Consider the following 18,336-nt stretch of genomic DNA (forward strand, 5'->3'; position numbering starts at 1 on the left):
TCTTTTATGTTATATAGACTTTTGTGTTTGTTGTTGTATTTCAAAGTAATGATTGTTTTGTGGAAAGAACGAAGCCAAAAGTAAAATCATTTCTGTCCTACTGCCAGAAGGAATGTTAATCTGCTCACAGTAGTCTTTGGTTGAACTGAGTGTTCAGACAGACTCTGGACGGGGTGGTTTATGAATAGGTAGAATAGGCTGAGTAGCATAGGCTACTCAGGTAGAATAGGTAGCACAGGCTGAGTAGCATCAGGCTGGAAGCATCAGCTTACCCAGTGGTCAAAATCCTATTGTGATAGTAGGACCCAGAAGCAAGGCGCGAGGTTAAAAATAATTCTTTTCCCTCTGCAGAGCCAATGTTTTCGAACTATAATTGTGCAGTGGCTTGAGTATGTTCCCGCAGATAAATACTGCAGCCATGCAGGGAACGGGAGATAGTTTACTCCTCATCAAACTGCACAGACCAGCCACAAAAGAATTAGGAGTCAAATTTGAGTAGGCTGGCTTATAAATTTGATCCAGTATTTTTCTGTCTGTAGTTCTTTAAAATATTTCCTCAAACCTCTCATCTTAATGTTATTCTTGTTTACTTTAAATGATCAAGGATGATGATAGCATCGTTTCTGTGAAGCTTGAAATGTTTGAATTTTTATCTCTAAACAAACCATGAAGAATTATAGTTTGCCTCCGACTTAAATCTTTCGCCCTATTCTTTTCTTTGGATAGATGTTTATTTCTGTTTACTTACTGGGAAAGCAGAATGCCAGACTTAGAGTCAGATGTGAGGTGAATAAAATGCAGCACTTAGTTGACATGAAATTAAAATTCTAATGAGAATTAGAAACAGGGTTCTCTCTTAAATCCTTTTGAAAAAAAAAAACCTATGGAAACTTACTATTTCCAGAAGCTTCTTTCAGTATGAACATAAACATAGTTTAAAAGAGTTTAAGTGGTGTTACACTATATTGGGTAAAGGGACAATGCCTCTCCCATACAGTACAGGCTGTCAAAGTAAAAGCCCAGTGCCAGACATGTGCTTCCTTTTATGAGCTGTTGATCAGTAAAGTCCCATAGTCGAGCCCCCACCAAAAAGAATAATAATAATCACATGCCATTGTCATTGCACTTGGTTATCCTCCAGAACTTGGTGGTAAGATCTAATTACTAAAGACACTCCATGCTTGAGTCCGAGAGCATGGCGGAGTGAAGCTGGTACTGGCCTGGAAGTACTATCTATCCCACATGCTTACCTAGCCACTTCTGATCACTTGCCATGCAAACACCTAAGGGGGTGGGTGGCAGCAAGTGGAACTGGCAGGCCAGTTTGAGAGTCTCGTAGAGAGCCGTGGAGACACTCCATAAAAAGATCGGTCAGCTTTACATGTCCATGTGTTATGCACTGGACGGCTGTTACAAGAGTATTCTAACTTCTAGTCATGAGCCAGTTTCCTGCAACAGCCGAATGGTTTAGCAGACAGGTGGTTCTTTTCTTTTCGATTAAGCACACAATTAAAATACTGTACAGCTGATCCGCTTCAAGTGCACAGTCCTTGGATTCTAGATTGGCTCTTTAATTATGCTGATCTCAGGGTCCTTTGATAAAGGACCCTCATAAAGGTCCACATGGCTCTTAGTCATCTCCTGGTGCCTTGTCTTTCCAAGCTCAGGACAAGCACTGGTCTGCATTCCATCTCGGTGGAGCCTTGTTCTGAACACTTCCTCAAGCGGAATCTTCCATAAGTGGTCTTCTGTGACTGTTTCCCCTAAACTGGCATAATTTTTCAAGGTTCAGGCATGTCATGTCATTTAGCACCTCGCACCACTTCTATTACCAATTACTGTTTCATGTGTAAACACGGGACATTGATGCTTGTGTGTTCTTAGGCTTGGTAGGAGGTTTGTTTTTCCTGATGCTGCTTGTGGACATTGGTGTGCAAGCCTTTGTGTGAACACAGATTTTTATTTCTCAAGAGATCATGCACTCGGAAAAGCTGTTTAACCGTTCATGGGACTCTGCACTAGTTTCAAGACTAACTGCCCCAACTTGGCATGAGACAACAGTGTGTAAGAGTCCAGTGTCTCTGTAAACAGTAAGCTGTCTTTCTTAGCGTTGCCATCCTAATTTAATGGATAAAGAAGTGGCTTATTGTGGCTTTTATTTCCCTGGTGGCTAATGATGTTGAACTATTTTTCATGTGTGTTCATCTCTTTTCAGAAATCATATCTTTCACCTGATTTCCACTTGGGTAATTTGCCTCTATTAGTGAGTTGTAATAGCTATTTATATATTCTAGATATGAGTCACTTAACATATGTACAATTAACAAATGATCTCCATTCTGTGCAGGTATTCAATAGTAACAGTGCCCGATTTACCGGTTTGGTTCTGCTTGTGTTTGTGGTGTTACATGAAGAAGCAATTGGTTGCCTTGTTGAAAGTGGCCAAGATGGCTTGTACTTTGTAAGATTTTTATATATTCACTCATGCTTTCCATCACGTTTGAGGCCATTGTATGTGGCCTGAGCTACAGCCCCAGCTTCATTCCTTGACATGCAGTTATCCAGTTATTCTGGCACAGTTTGTTGATGGGTAATGAAACCCTTGCTAAATCATCAGACAGATATTTACCAAGGAGCACAAAGTGACGGTTTCAGAGTGTGTAAAGGATAGGTTCCAGTGGACAGGAATGCCATGTACTGTCTGGTGCCTTCACAGGTGCCCCATTTCACAGAATCTGTTAAAGATCTTGGCTGCCTGCCTTCCTTCCTTCCTTCCTTCCTTCCTTCCTTCCTTCCTTCCTTCCTTCCTTCCTTCCTCCCTTCCTCCCTTCCTCCCTTCCTCCCTTCCTCCCTTCCTCCCCCCTTCCTTCCTTCTTCCAATAGGACCTCACTGTATAGCCTTGGCTTACCTCTTAACTCATACCCATCTTACTTCTGTAACTCTTCAGTGTAGGGTTTACAGGTCTGAGCACTGTGCCTGTAACGTTTGTTTCCATGGGGTGGGGGAGGGCCGCTGGTATTGACATGATGAATGACCGGGTTTTAAAATTCACATCACCCTCTCCCTGTTGACTGACTGTATAGTTTATGCTGATATTACACTAAGTTTGGGAATGCAAAGCTGAGTTTCAATAAGTAATCACTGAAGAAATAGGGCAAGAGAATGTAGGCCGTGTTTTCTAGAAAGGGGCAGAGAGGTAATGTCGCTACAACAACAGAAGTTGTATAACTTTTACATAGAACATTAAATGAGATGGGAGCATGGAGAGTTGGATGTATGATAAATTGAGCAGATAGATATGACCTAGGGTGGGAAACGTCTTGCAGGTTATTTGGCAACATCACTGAAGCTTTGAGTTATTTTTGAAATGTAAACCAAAACATGAATTACATGCTTTTCATTCTCATCTGCAGTTGTGACCTCTGTTCGTTTGCTCTTGGGTGGAATGTTTTTTTTGACCTGCCAGTCTAAATATAGCTTCAAAGAAGACAGCATAAAAATCAAAGATTTCTTTTCTCCCTAGGTGCATGCTATGCTTATTGAATAAGTTGCTGTTTGCAAAAGGAACAGGTTCTAAAATGTGATCACAGTTTTCTTTTACAGTTTCGTATAGATCTTATCCTATATAGGGATAAGGCAGTACACAGAGATACTGTTTCATGTTTGTTTGATTTTTAGCACACATGAAGTTCTTGTTAATTTTGGAGCTGATTCATACTAGATAAATGATAACATATGAAGCTCATTTCCAAAGGGTGTATTCAGTTGCTTTGTAATTTAATGTTTAGTTTGTGCATTTTAAAAACTGTTACCTTGTTCTCTTTGAATGTCTAATTTATTTTTAAGATAAAATATAAGCTTTAAAAAATATTTTCTTCCCTAATTCCATCCACTATGATATCACCTTGTTCTAAAAACATCAAACACTTCAGTTCAGAAAAAAAAAAGAAAATAGTGAGAAATAGGATAGTATTTGTAAGTCAACAAAATACACGCTGTTTGCACTTTCCTGCTGGTTTCTCATAAAACCAAGAGTCATAATTAACCGTGCAACAGCTGTACACTTTGCTGGTGTGGTGCAACCTGACCCAATGGATAGCTTGCACAGCTATCCATTTACAAAAGAATGAAGTGCCCTCTTCCTCCAGAGTGCTGACTGCATATTGTTATAAAGAGGCGCAGAGTTCAAGTCCTCACTGCTTGAATAACGGCCAGTTGTTTTATGCCAAAGCCCCCACAGACCTTTGGTTCTCATACATGAGAGAGATCTCTGGATTTAAATGAAATAACATCCAATTCATTATATTTTCAGTTATATTAGCTGCTTGTGAGACTTTGATTACTTCTGGATGAAACAAATCTTGTGAATCCTAAATGGTTCATATGATACTTTTTTCTTTGTTTCTTTTCTTTTCTTTTTTTTCCAAATCCAGGTAGACTATCAGAAATAGTAATATCAAATGACTTAAGAAACTGTATAGTCCAAATGTTCTTATTTCCTACACAGCAGAAAGCTATAGAAGGGACTGCATTATCTTGTGTTGTATGGCTTCATTAGGAGTAAAGTCTGAGTATGACTGTAAGGCTTCAATCAATAGTAGTGTTCTCGCTGTAATTTTGTTGCATCCCCTTCAGTCTGCATCTGGCTAGATGAAGTGGGAGAACACAATCTAATCACCACATATACAAATGTTCTTTCATGTCATTTCCATGAAAAAAATGTAAATACGTTTACAAAGGAAAACTTATTTTTTTTTTACTTACCCATGCCCGTGTGTTTATAACTCTCCCAGGAAGATGTCCTTAAACCAGATGGTTTCTTTTTTTTTTTTTTTTTGACCATTTTTTTTATTTATTTTTTTATCAGTTACATTTTATTAACTCTGTATCCCAGCCGTGTCCCGATCCCTCATTACCTCCCAGTCCCTCCCTCCCTCCCTCCCTCATCTCCACCGTGCCCCTTTCCAAGTCCACTGATGGGGGGGACCTCCTCCCCATTCATCTGATCCTGTTTTATCAGGTATCTTCAGGACTGGCTGCAAAGCCCTCCTCTGTGGCCTAACAGGACTGCTCCTCCCTTCGGGGGTGGGGAGACCAAAGAGCCAGTCATTGAGTTCCTGTTAGAAATAGTCCTTGTTCCCCTCACTTTGGGAAACCAATTGGTTACTGAGCTACCACAGGCTACATCTGAGTGGAGGTTCTAGGTTATATCCATACATGGTCCTTGGTTGAATGTCAGTCTCAGAAAAGACCCTGTGCCCAGATATATTTGGTCCTTGTGGAGCTCCTATCCTTTCCCCATCAGACTAACTCCCCTTCTTTCTTATGATTCCCTGTACTCCACTGCTGGTGGGAATGTAAACTGGTACAACCACTCTGGAAAGCTATCTGGCACTTTCTAAGACAAATAGGAATAGTGCTTCCTCCAGACCCAGCTATACCACTGCTAGGTATATACCCAAAGTTTGTTCAAGTACACAAAAAGGACACTTGCTCAACCATGTTTATAGCAGCTCTATTTGTAATAGCCAGAACCTGGAAACAACCCAGATGTCCATCAACGGTGGAATGGGTACAGAAATTGTGGTATTTTTATACAATGGAATACTACTCAGCAATCAAAAAGGAGGAAATCATGAAATTTGCAGGCAAATGGTGGGATCTAGAAAAGATCATTCTGAGTGAAATATCCCAGAAGGAGAAAGACAAACATGGGATATACTCACTTATATAGACCTATAAGATATGATAAACATAATGAAATCTATACACCTAAAAAAGATAATCAATTGAGCGGACGTGGGGTAAGATGATCAATCCTCGTTTAGAAAGACAGATGGGATGTGCATTGAACGTATGACAGGAGTCTACTGAGCGCATCTGAAAGACTCTAACTAGCAGTGTTTTCAAAGCAAAGACTCATGACCAAACCTTTGGCAGAGTACCAGATGGTTTCTTAATCATTGAATTTTTAAGGAACCTATTTCAGAATCTTTGAAATTCTGTGAAAATTTTAGTTCACATCTTTTGTGAATTTTAAAATATCCGTTAGCCAAGGTCACTCTTGGATCCCGTTCCACAGGTCTTTTCCATTCCCCTCCGCCTCCTCTGTCAGGCGACGCCCATTTCCTGTGTGTAACTGTGCTGCACTAATGTGGAAACCATCCATTTCCAAATGAAGAATCTCATTGTCATGTTTTTTTGTTTTGTTTTGTTTGTTTTGGTTTTGTAGTAAGTTCTTTTTTTGCACATTTTAATTTATTTTATGGCTCTCTGAATTCTTTCCAAATTGTTGATCAACCCGAAATTCGGAGTTCAGAATTAGCAATCATGTCCGAAGGAGAAGCTCCTATGGGACTCTAGTCTGCTGATAGTGATGTCAGGGGCCCCAGGAGTGACCCCACAGAGGAGGTCAGCGAGTCCTCAAGGTCAGACAGGTGGCAGGGGGCTCCCTCCAGCAGGGCTGGCAGGATTTCTCACATTTCAAATTCAAAATGACAAAAATGAACAAAGGGAGTCCAGGTAGGGAAGAGGGATCAAGGCAAAGCCTGGATAAATGAAAACCTGAAAAAAGGTCTGCAACAGCTTTGCTGCATATTAATAGCCTGCACCTTTCCTACTAAAAATCAACCCAGTCTTCAGTACGCAGGCTGCTCACACAGGGTCAGCCACTGCAGCCTCTGATGTCAGGTTGCCAAGTTCTGTTTCTGGGCTGTGTGACTAACAGAAACCACGAGATGGGATTTAACTGCTGTGAAATGGGAACTAAGTTGTTGGAATCTCCATGACTGGGGAAGGGTAGAAGCTTGAGAGTCTATGTGCTATTTCAGTGGGGAAAGTACCAAAGATGCTTCATGCAGCCTTTTTCCCCTCTATGTAACCTGGAGCCTGTGACTGATTCATAGTCATAATGCCTGTCCTAGGTGTCTGGTAGTCTCCATTTCTTAACCCATTTGCTTCCTGGTCTTTGTCATTTTATGTAATTGCTTCAGCTGCAGCGTCAGGTGTGTTTGAGTGATTCGGGACTATAGTATCCACGTAGGAGACAAAGGATTAGTGAGTCGAACCAATGTAACGAGGCCAGAGTGGCGGGGAGAGCAATGATTTGAGAGATCCCTGTGAACATGATGAATCTTTGGAGTACAAATTATACTAAGGAAGTGTATCATCCAATTAGATGATGATTCCTCTGCCTCATGCTAGTATCTTAAGTTATATTTGCCAGCGAAGACATGGTTAATTATTTCATGACACAGGAGATGCTGACACTGAGCCAGCTAGTTAGCCTTGTGTAGCTGCTATTAGAGCCATGTCCAGTTTCTAAACATGGCTGTTCCAAGCCCTGGGGCAGTGGGTGAGACCTTGGGCCAGGCCTGGGAGAGGACAGAACAGGAAGTATGGTTTTTGTGGTGTGGTCTGAAGCTTAATCACTGTGGTTTGTGACTCCTGTTGACCTTCCTAATCAGTCTCCAGAAGCAGGCATTCTGTGTCCACAGCTGTTAAAATCTGTATTCTTTAGCTGGAGAATAATTATCTGGATAACTCAGGCTGAATAGACTCTCATTCACCATAATTTTCAGCTCTTAAAGAGAACTTGAAGTTTCAATTCTATCTTACTACTTATAACTTACCTAAATAAAGGATGGCTTTTTCTTAAAAGTTAAAAAAAAAAAAAGTGTGCTTACAAGAATGAATACCCATGTGTGTAAATATTTAAATGCAAAATAAAATTAAGAGTTGATTACAGGTCTATTTAAGAATCTGTTTGCTGGGATGGAGAGATGGTTCAGTGACTAAGGGCTCTTGATGCTCTGCAGAGGACTGGGATTTGATTCTCAGCACCCACATGGTGCTTCACAACCACCTCTGACTCCTCCAGGGTACCTGAGGCCCTCTTCTGGCCTCCTTGGGTACTACATGTATATAGTGTTCACAAGATAGATGCCAGCAAATACTCATACACGTAAAATAAGTAAATCTTGCTTGTTTTTTTAATAAAAAGGTCCAAGTCACTATTGTTTGGACTTTAACTGATTCTCCTTCCTTTTATCTGACCTCTTAAAATCTTTTTTTCCACTGACGCTTCATTGAGAACACATGATGATCACCATGAAATGGAGTCAAAATTATATTCCCCAAGATACCTTGAAGTATAAATAAAATGATTCATGTCTATCTATCGTGTGGGTCATGATCCCTTTTGGGATAGAACAAGCCTTTCACAGGAGTCTCCTATCAAATATCTTGTATATCAGATATTTACATTACAATTCATAAAAATAGCAAAATGACAGTTGTGAAGTAGCAATGAAAATAATGTGAAGGTTGGGGGTCACCACAACATGAGGAGCTGTGTTAAGGCTCACGACTTGGGGGGGGGCTTGAGAAGTACTGCTCTAGCATTTGACATTTATACAAAAGGCTGCGATGGGGTTTCCTTTTAGTCCCTGGCAATAAAAAAATGCCTGTGCCTTGTGTTCGTACTTGTGGTATTTTAGAGGTGGCAGCTTTAGATCCATAATGGAAGCTGAGGACCCTTTGACAGTCAACACAAAATTTGCTTAATGAGACTGAAAACCAACATTTACTTCCTTCCCAAAGCCACCTGGTCATTACTTTGATTTTTTTCCTTCCTCAACAGAAAATGAAAACGCTATCAGAACGGAGGAGGAGTGCCCCATCCCTTATCCTGGACAAAGCCTTACAGAAGCGGCCGAGTACCAGGTGAGTCCCAGGCTGGTCTGTACCGCCTGCCGCTGGCCTGTGCTGGGGATTTCTTCTCACCTGATGAGGGTTTCAGATAGTCTTTTCATAGGCATGAAGGTTGTTTATCAGCACCAGCATATCCTGCTTAATAATGTCCTAATAACAAAGTTTCCCATTAGTAAAATAATTATTAATAAAATTAGTCATTAAAATTATTGTAAAGTATTAATTACTAATGCAATTTGTAATGTCGTATTGATTAGATTCCCACAAAATTCCTATTAATAAAATTATTAATAACGTGATATTTTTAATAAGACCATAGACAATTTTAGAGGTAGAGCATGTGCCCAGTTGCTTTAACACCAACCCAGTGACTTTCATATCACACGGCTTTCAGGTACAAGTGGGGAGGGTCAATGTTTGCTTGCTAAATAGAAATCCCAGGGTTGAGAATCGAATGTTTGCATGATACCCCCCCAAAATGTGCTTGCTGTTGACTACCAGATAGTAAGTACCCTTACATGGATGCAGTAATTTCTTATCAATTACAGTCATGAATAAATAAACCAAGCTAAGATTATTCTCTTTAAAATGTTGTGAAAGACAGTATTGTAAATTAGTAAACCTCAAACTGGAAAACCAGGCTAAGTATCTATTAAAATGGCCGTTTCATTATTAAATCTAATTACTTTTCTAGGAGGATTTTAAGAAAGTCCTTCATAATATGTACAAATTTAATTGATATTTAGTCACTAATTCAAGGTTTTGGGGATTTTTTTTTTTGCACGTGTGTATAGGTGTGTGTGTGTGTCCCACGTGAGCATAGATACATTTGTTTGTGGGGTGGGGCAGAGGTTTACATTGGGTGTCGGCCTCGATCACCCTGTTTACCGCAGTAGTCTCTGAACCCAGCACTTGCCAGTTCACGCGGGCCACCATGGCCACCAGCTGTTTATGCGAGCGCTGGGAATCTGAACCCAGGTCTTCGTGCTGGGAAGCATTTTATCCAATGACCCATCTTCTTGGGTCCCTGATCCGTTCAGTTCTTTAACCCAGGGACAATTCTGTGCTCAAAGGTCAACTACGGTAACTCCACGAAGCTGTGCATCCTTCCCTATGAAGAGGCTCCCTGCGGCCTTTATGTGAAGTAGGAGTTTGTCTGTAGCCATGCTGCTTTGACAAGCAGTGCTCTCAGTTAACAAAGAATCTGTATGGTCATAGCAGAAGCTTTTGGTGGAAGGAATACATTTCCAATCCATTTAGTTGAATATTTAAATACTTAGATCACTTTTTTGTTTGTTTGTTTTGTTTCTCAAACTAGGTCCTTTCTGATCTGTGCCCTAAATGTATTCCTTTTAGTTGTTGGGTTGATCAAGAAAGATAAACTACTTTTATTCAACAGGAACCTAATCAAAATTTAATTAGGAAGATGCTCTTCCAAATAAAAAAACAGTAAAGTACTCGAGTGTCATATGTAGACAACTTTAGATATTTGATTTAGCATGCCTGCGTTAGTGTGGGTGAAGGAAAGTGGCCACATCATCACAGTTTGGTCCTGGTTAGCTAGGCAGCACAGGAGGACGGCTCTCAGGGGAGGTGGGCACAGAGAGGAACGTACTTATCAGTACAGCTGTCTCTATCTCCACATACAGAAATGATTTTTACAGGGTTTTAAATGAAATCTACTACTGGACAATTGTGGATTCAAAGTGGAGCGGGGTTCTCAGCTAAAAGAGGCCTTGAGCTCAGGGTCAGTAGGTGGACATCTTCTTCAAGCCCAGGCAGGCATTTATAATAGCATTGATGTAAGGTACTGAAAACGTACACAAATACTCCATTTTCTAGTGATACTAACTAACCTCCAGGGGCCAGTTTGGAATTGTGTGGCTGGTCGGGTTTTCAGAGAAATGCAGAGGGCAGCCAGCACAGCTGGTTAAGACAGGACACATGCAGCGAAGCAAAGGATAAGAAAAGTTCTGGCATCCATTTCAAATGTCATATTTACGAAGAGAAAAAGTGTGTATGTTGTTTACACCTAAAACCTGACTGTTTTATATAGAAATCTGGTGTTTCTATGCATTTTCACTGATACTACATTTTCCAGAAAGGCAGCTGGGTTGTGCAGCAGGAGGTAATTATACTCTGCATTCTTTTGAACCATTTTAAAAAAAATCAGCTGGTAGTAGCACATTTGGAGGTGCTTGTTTCAACAGAGGGTTGCTTACCCTATTGTTCTTAAATTTAAATATATACATTTGAACCCTTGTTGTGCCTCAGCATAGCCATGCCTGAACATGTCCATACTGAAGCACGTAGTTTATTAATTGCACTCTGGTTTGTCTTCTTATTGTTATTAGGTTCTGATTAATATTTTATAGTTATGTTTAAATGTCATTCTACAATATAAAAAGAAGTAAAAAAAAAAAAAAGCCATGTGTGTTTATGTAAAAATGGATGGTTCATGTAATAAAAAGCCAACAAGTTTGGTAGGTCAAAAACTGCAAATGGAAAGAAGCAGGTAAATGGCAGATCAGAAGCCACATCTGTGCAATCAGAGGGAAAGAAGTTAGGGTTCTGTTGTCAGTGGTGGTGGTGTTTTTAGAGAGATCCTGTTTCTTAAAAACAAACAAACAAAAAAACAAAACAAAACACTGATACAGTATAATTCAGTGGTTCTCAACCTTCCTAATCCTATAACCCTTTAATACGGTTCCTCATGTTGTGGTGACCCCCAACCATAAAATTATTTCATTGCTGTTTCATAACTATAATTTTGCTACTGTTATGGATCGTAATATAAATATCTTACATGCAGGATATCTGATAATAGATGAGCCCCACAGTCGGTCCTGACTCACAGGTTGAGAACCACTGGTCTATTTGGACTTTTTTTTTTTTTTCCACAATACAGGAGTGGCCAGTTGTACCATACTACTGGAGCTTGGCTAGAATCAGCTGTAGCTACCAGGAAGTCCTCTAGCAGGCAGACAGCATGAGAGCCCAAAGAGGCAGAAATGTAGCCAGCTAGTGCACATAGCATGCAGGAACAGAGAGAGGGCTGGAGTGAAACAGGCAGTGCAGGCAAAAGCAGAACGAGGCATAGGAGCCTGGAGATCGTCACCTCCCTGGCCACTGGCCTAAGATCACTGTAAGTGTGCAGCGGGTCACGATGCAGTCGATGGGCCTGACAAAAGTCAACACAGGCAGACAGGCCCTCTCTGCCCACGCAGAGTCCCAGGGAAAGCTCTGTGCATGGAAAGAACAATCCCCAGAGCATCGGGGATGCGGTTATAACTTACAGTGAGAGGCCTCTCATTCAGGGGATTCTGGCAGAACACAGACTTAGTCACAAAAAAACCTTCTCAGCAGGAAAGGCACGTAACGTGTCTGAATTACTAGGACTGGCAGCCATCTTCCCCACCCTCCAACCGGTGGACAATGGTAGGAAAGACAAGACAAGAGCAGGAAAGAACCTTCTTGTACCAACTGGAGTCATAATGCCTTCTATTTCATTTTATTGTTTCTTTTTATCATTTTATTGTTATTGCTTTCTTACTTTAATTGTTCCGTTGTATTTTTAAACTTGTATTCATCAGAAAGTGCGTATGATTGTCCTTTCTCTGTTCCTATTCAAAAAATTTCCTCATACATCTTATGATACATTATATATTATACCTGTATTATACGCTTTTCATCTCATTGTTACTCACTCTTCCCCGTTTTCCCATTGCCAATTCATTTTATAATTCACCATTAATAGCCTTAGCTCTAAAATTATTACTATAAATTGCATTTTCCCTGATCAATACCATTATTCCACTGCCTCTAAACCTTGCTGATATCACAGGAGAAGTACACAAGTGTCTCTTACCACACGTCAACAACCCTACACCTGCTGTGATGTCATTATATTTGTCATTGCAGTGATCTTCTAAATAGCAGTAGGGAAAAACTCCAAGTAAAGACAGCTTACCAGGAGGACCCATATAAAACCAAACAAACTAAAAGAGGGGACCCAGAGGACACGTCCTCCCAACAGATACACAAAACACAACAAATAAAACACACACACACACAGGGAAATGAGACAGTAATCTATAATGACACCTCCAAGAGCTCACAACTGTTAAGCACCAAAACTAAAGATGATTAGATATCTGCAATCTCACTAAAAGAGTATCATTCGTAAACCAAGAAGACCATATGTCAGAGGTAGAGAATGAGGCCAAGAAAACAGTCCACTCTAAGATATGTGAAGACAAAAACTGGTCAGAACTCGCAGATTTCTAAAACCTCCGGAACAGGCTTAAGAGAACAGCCCTAAGAACTCGTGAAACAGAAGAAAAAGTTGAAAAACATCTAGAGACATGAACAGTTTATTCAGTGATATTTTAGCAGAAAATTTCCCAAACCTCGAGAGAAAAAAAAAACCTATTTTGAACCCAAATATGCACAAGTAGAGAAAAAATTCTCTACCACATCAGTTCTCAACCTGTGGATCATGACCCCTTTGGGGGTCAAAAGACACTTTCACAGGGATTGCATATCAGATACCCTGAATATCATTTACATTACATTACAATTCATAACAGTAAGCAAAATTACAGCTGTGAAGTAGCACGGAAATAATGTTATGGTTTTAGGTCAGCACAACAGGAGGAACTGTATTAAAGGGTTGCAGCATGCAGCTCTACCACTTATCGGGATCAAAATCTCAAAAGCACAAAGCAAAGGAACAGTGATTGGTAGCTATAAAGGAAAAACACCAAGATACATTCAAAGGCAGGAATGGCAGATAACAAAAATCTCTCACCAGCCTCATCTCTCACCAGAAAAGCACTGTTTCAAGCCTTTGAAAGTAAGTGACTGTCAACCAAGATCTCTAATCCAGCAAGTTTATCACTTAAAATCTCTCTCTCTCTCTCTCTCTCCCTCTTGAGAGAAGAATTGAGAGGAAATGGAAATATAACAGAAGAAAAATACAAATTAAGCCAAATACTGTAGAAAATACTTAAAGTAATACTACACACAGAAGGAAAAAGACAGCATAGGAAAACAAACATTTCACAAGAGGACTAACAACGGAGAGCCAGAAGGGATCATCCTGTTGAGCACAGTGAGCCGAAAAGCCTTGGTACTAAGGGGTAAGGAAGAAAAGAACTGTTGCTAATCCAACCAGAACATAAGAAACAGAGACTGTTGGAGATAGCAGAGGTCTCTCGATAATTACATTGAGGGAAATAGCCCTAACCCATGAGTTAAAAGACAAACAGTAACTTAGTTTAAAAACAAGATCTCACTGTCTCATGTCTCCAACAAACACACCTTACTGATAAAGTCATTGGAAAAACTGGGAGTCAGAGGATGGAAGTATGTCCCCCAAGTGAACTAAAGTCATCCACAAGCGGAGGTAGCAGCTGTCCTGTTTGATGAAGTAGGCTCCTAAATCATGTATTAGGGATATTGAAGAAGGCCTCTGCATGGTTCCATTGTTTATCAAGTCAGGGTTTCTCTGTGTCACCCTGGCTGTTCTTGAACTTGCTCTGTAAACCAGGCTAGCTTTGAACTCAACTATCCACCAGCCTCTGCCTTCCGTGCTGGGATTAAAGGTGTGTGCCACAACCATCCCAATAGAAACAGTTCACCGAATGCCTGTAAGCAATTTTTAACATTTTTTTTAGATCACATGTCGGCACTCCCAATTTTGTAGAAGAAACACTGAAAAGCATGAGAGGTCAGATAGTCCCCAGTGAGAAACCTTTGTACCCAACTCATATTTGCATCAGTCTTCCAAACTAAAACTGAACATCCCAGAGCTAACATACCATAGATGGACTGGACTGCACACATATCTAGAGAATATTCTCTTAACAGTTGGGAATACACATTCTTGCCAGTGGCCCACAGAACCTTCTCCAAAATAGTCACATTAAAGACCACAAAACAATCTTTAACAAATACCAAAAAATAAAAATAATTCCTTGTATCTTATCAGACCATCATAGAATAAAACTAGAAATCTGCAGTAAGCAAAAACAACACACACACACACACAGCTGCACAAATCATTGGAGACTAAACAGTACACTTTTGTGCAAAGAATGAGTCATTGAAGAAATCAAGGAGGAAATATTAACACTTCTGAAAGCAAGTGGAAATGGTGGCACACCTACTAGAACCTCTGAGACAAAGCCAGGAAGCTTCCAGAAGGAATGTGTATAGCCATAGGTGCTCACCTAAAACAAACAAACAAAAAAAAAAAGTCAGGAGCTACGGAAACAAGAACACAAACACAAATGTGGTGATGGGCAGAATAAGGGTTAATACAGAGATGGGTCTTTAAAAAGAGGAACTGGTGGGTCAGAATGCATCTACAGTCGGGAAACAGAGAGCTGTTAACTCACCCCCTCCTTTTTAGTCAGTCCTGCTGTTGGAACGAGTCTCCCCGATTAACTTTTCTTTAACAATTTATTTATTATATATCCTGATGGAAGCACCCTCCCTCAATGCCCTTCAGTCCCACCCTCCCTCCCTTTCTCCCCATCTCCTTCCCCTAGTCTACTGAAAGGGGGAGTTCTCCTCTTCTGCCATCTGCCCATATCTTACCAAGCACTTCCTGGATCCTCTTCCTCTGTTGCCTGGCAAGACTGCATCGCCAGGGGCAAGTGACCAAAGAGATTTCAGGACAGAGGCAGCCCCTGCTCTCCTTACTCAGAAACATACATGCAGCCTGAGCTGCCAATCAGCTACATCTGAGCAGGGGGTCTAGGTCCTCTCCATGCATAGTCGTTGGTTGCTGTATCAGTCTCTGCAGGACCCCTGGGTCAGGTTTTTTTTTTTAGCTTTGTCGGTCTCCTTTTGGGCTCCTGTCCCCCCATGTCCTTCTACCCCACCCTCTTCTTCCATAAGACTCCATGCATTCAGCCCAAAGTTTGGCAGTGAATCTCAGCATCTGCTTCGATCCCCTGTTGGATGGAGCCTTTCATAGACCATCAGATAGCTCTGTTCCTGGTACAGTGGGCTGTTTCCTGGGGTATAATCCAGGACATCCTTAGAAGGTTTGATTTGTTCTAGTGGACTTCGGCAGGGCTGAGCTAGTTTATTTCCGTTCTTGCAGAATGGCACATCCACTTGATTTCTGCATTCCATCTTGGCTAATGTGTTCACTGCAGTTACGACGCGCCTCACCTTTGTTTTGGTGCCAGCAGAGCACCGCCTCACCAGTGGGTGCCCAGTTCCTCTTTCTTGACCTGTGCACAGGGAGAGCAGGCTGTCCTGTGAAGCTTAAAACTGAAGTTCTCCAGAGTATTTAGCATTTTATGGTTGATTTTCCTTTAGAACTATGGACGGAAAGAAGCCAAGAACACCTGCCACAATTGAGAGGCTTTACGTTATAGATTTAAACTAAGTGAAGTCTTGGGCCCCTTCCTGCAGCTTGCGCTCTCCCTTCCTACAAGCTGTGAGAACTTTGGCAAGCTGTTTCTCCTCTTTGGGCTTTATTTTCCTTACCTGTAAAAATGAGCTAACCTTTTAAAATGCAATTTACACATGATAGCTGTAACATAAGCCTTTGTTAAACATACTGTCAATATATGTAAACTCATTTGGTCCCCAGTCACATAGTAGCTTAACATCTAATGGATATAGGTGTAGATCTTGTCTTTCCCATTTGAGTGACAGGACCATATTTTCTACTCTTCAGAATCTGTATGTTCAGTGCATAAACTTTAGTTGAATTAAATACATAATTCCTTTCTTGCCTATCCGAGTAAGAGTCCATGGCAACCTGAGGAAGTATAGAACAATCAGTACTGGGGAAAACCTTAGAAGGAAGGACAAATCTTGACTAATTAAGTGTATGTTGGTTTGTTTTGTTTTGAGGCAGGGTTTTTCTGTGTGGTCATGGCTATTCTGAAATTCACTCTGTAGACTAGGCTGGCCTGGAACTCGCAGAGATCTGCCTGCCTCTGCCTCCCAAGTGCAGGGTTAAGCCACCACCGCCTGGCAAATGTATGTTGATTTAATGCTTGCCTATTTATTTTCTCTTCTGAACCAAACCCGCATGAATAAGGGTCCCAAACAGCAAGGTGCCAGAGGGCAGGACCAGGGATGAGAAAACAAAGAAGGCAGACAGCTGAGACCAGGGGCCCTAACATACCCCATCAGCTTATGGCAAGCAAGTTTGTTAAGAAGTACAGCATCTTACATACACGTCTAGGGGAAAAGTCACCATGGTCAGCAGAAAGCTAAATCAAACAGTGTTGAAGAAGAGAACACAGGATACCTCAGACACAGCTGTCCTTCCCTCCTCCCTCCCTTCTTCTCCCCCCACCCAATGTATACATGAGTAATGGGTACACAGACCTCTGCATGCAAGTGAAGACCAAGAGAGACACTGAGTATCCAACTCTACTGCTCTCAACCTTATTCCCTCGAGACAGGGTCTCTCACTGTATCTGGAACTAGGCTAAATCCCACGAGCCCCAGTGATCCCCCAAATGATGACTGGAGCAGTAGCTCAGTTGGTAAAGCACCCCCTTTGCAAACCGTACTCAGCACAGTACAGCTCCAGAGAGCAGAGACAGAAGGATCCCTGGTGCTTGCTAGGCAGCTAGTACAGCTGAGTCGGCAAGCTCTGGGTTCAGTGTGAGACCTTGTCTCAAAAGTAAGGCGGGTGAAGAAGTGAGAAAGGTAACCGACATCAACCTCGGGCCTCCACATACATATATGCAGGTATGTGCTCATGTGCAAATGCATGCACATGTACACACACACACACACACACACACACACACACACACTAATTCCGTAACCTACAGAATGGAAAGTGTATGTCTGGTTCTTGCATCGCTCTAAATTTATATATAAACCCTTTTTAACTTAGCTTTTAAATTTTATGAAAAATGTTTCATCTACGTATATAATCTTTTTTTATTTAATCCATGTCCTTTACTATGTTTGGGCACCTCTTAAAATATCTGACTGTGTGTTGTACTACTGAGAATAAGTGGTAGGAATCTCAATGAAAAGGCTGAACATTTGTTTCTGTGGGGTTTCTGGTGTGTTTCTGTCGGCCAGTGTCTATAGTGCCCCTGCCCTGGTGACTTCTGCCTCTTGGCAGTCTACATCATCACTGCGTGAGAACTGATCCGTGTAACCAGTAGGTTTAGCAGAAAGTCGTGCCAGCACTGAAATGAGGTTCTAAAGACTGATGTCCGCTCTCCTTGCTCTCATACTTTTCTCTGACCACTTGATTTGGGGGCAGGTGAGGAAAGCCACACGTATTAGCCCTGTGAGGAGACCCCCCCCCCCAAGGAAAGAGGCCACCTCCTCTTTCTGAAGGGGTAGGGAAATGCTACTGTTTCTTGCTAAATGTTCAATAGGATTTATCAGTAATGCCATGTAGGCATTGTGTTTTCTTGTCTGAAAATGTCTTAAATTGTTATGTTTATTTCTTGAATGGTTATTATGCAGAATTATTTAAGCATGCAGTTCTTTTCCCAAGTCAGTTTTGGTAATTTGTGCTTTTCGAGGGATATGTCTGCTTCATCATAGTCATCAAATTAACCATAGCATTTTATTTTTGAAGCAAAATATGCCTAGATGTTTTTAAAGTATGCAAGAGC

General features: G+C 41.1%; 1 protein-coding gene across 3 annotated transcripts in view; it reads left to right on the forward strand.

Annotated features, from left to right (window-relative positions):
* Window positions 1-18,336, forward strand: part of Arhgap20 (Rho GTPase activating protein 20) — an 88,016-nt gene that overhangs the window by 8,528 nt on the left and 61,152 nt on the right. For all 3 annotated transcript variants that reach the window (XM_060373813.1, XM_060373811.1, XM_060373815.1), the window contains one exon: window positions 8,643-8,725. In XM_060373813.1, the coding sequence (XP_060229796.1) occupies window positions 8,643-8,725 (83 nt within the window). The remainder of the gene's footprint in view (window positions 1-8,642; window positions 8,726-18,336) is intronic.

Source organism: Meriones unguiculatus, chromosome 1 (assembly GCF_030254825.1).
Source record: "Meriones unguiculatus strain TT.TT164.6M chromosome 1, Bangor_MerUng_6.1, whole genome shotgun sequence".
NCBI classification, from domain to species: Eukaryota; Metazoa; Chordata; class Mammalia; order Rodentia; family Muridae; genus Meriones; species Meriones unguiculatus.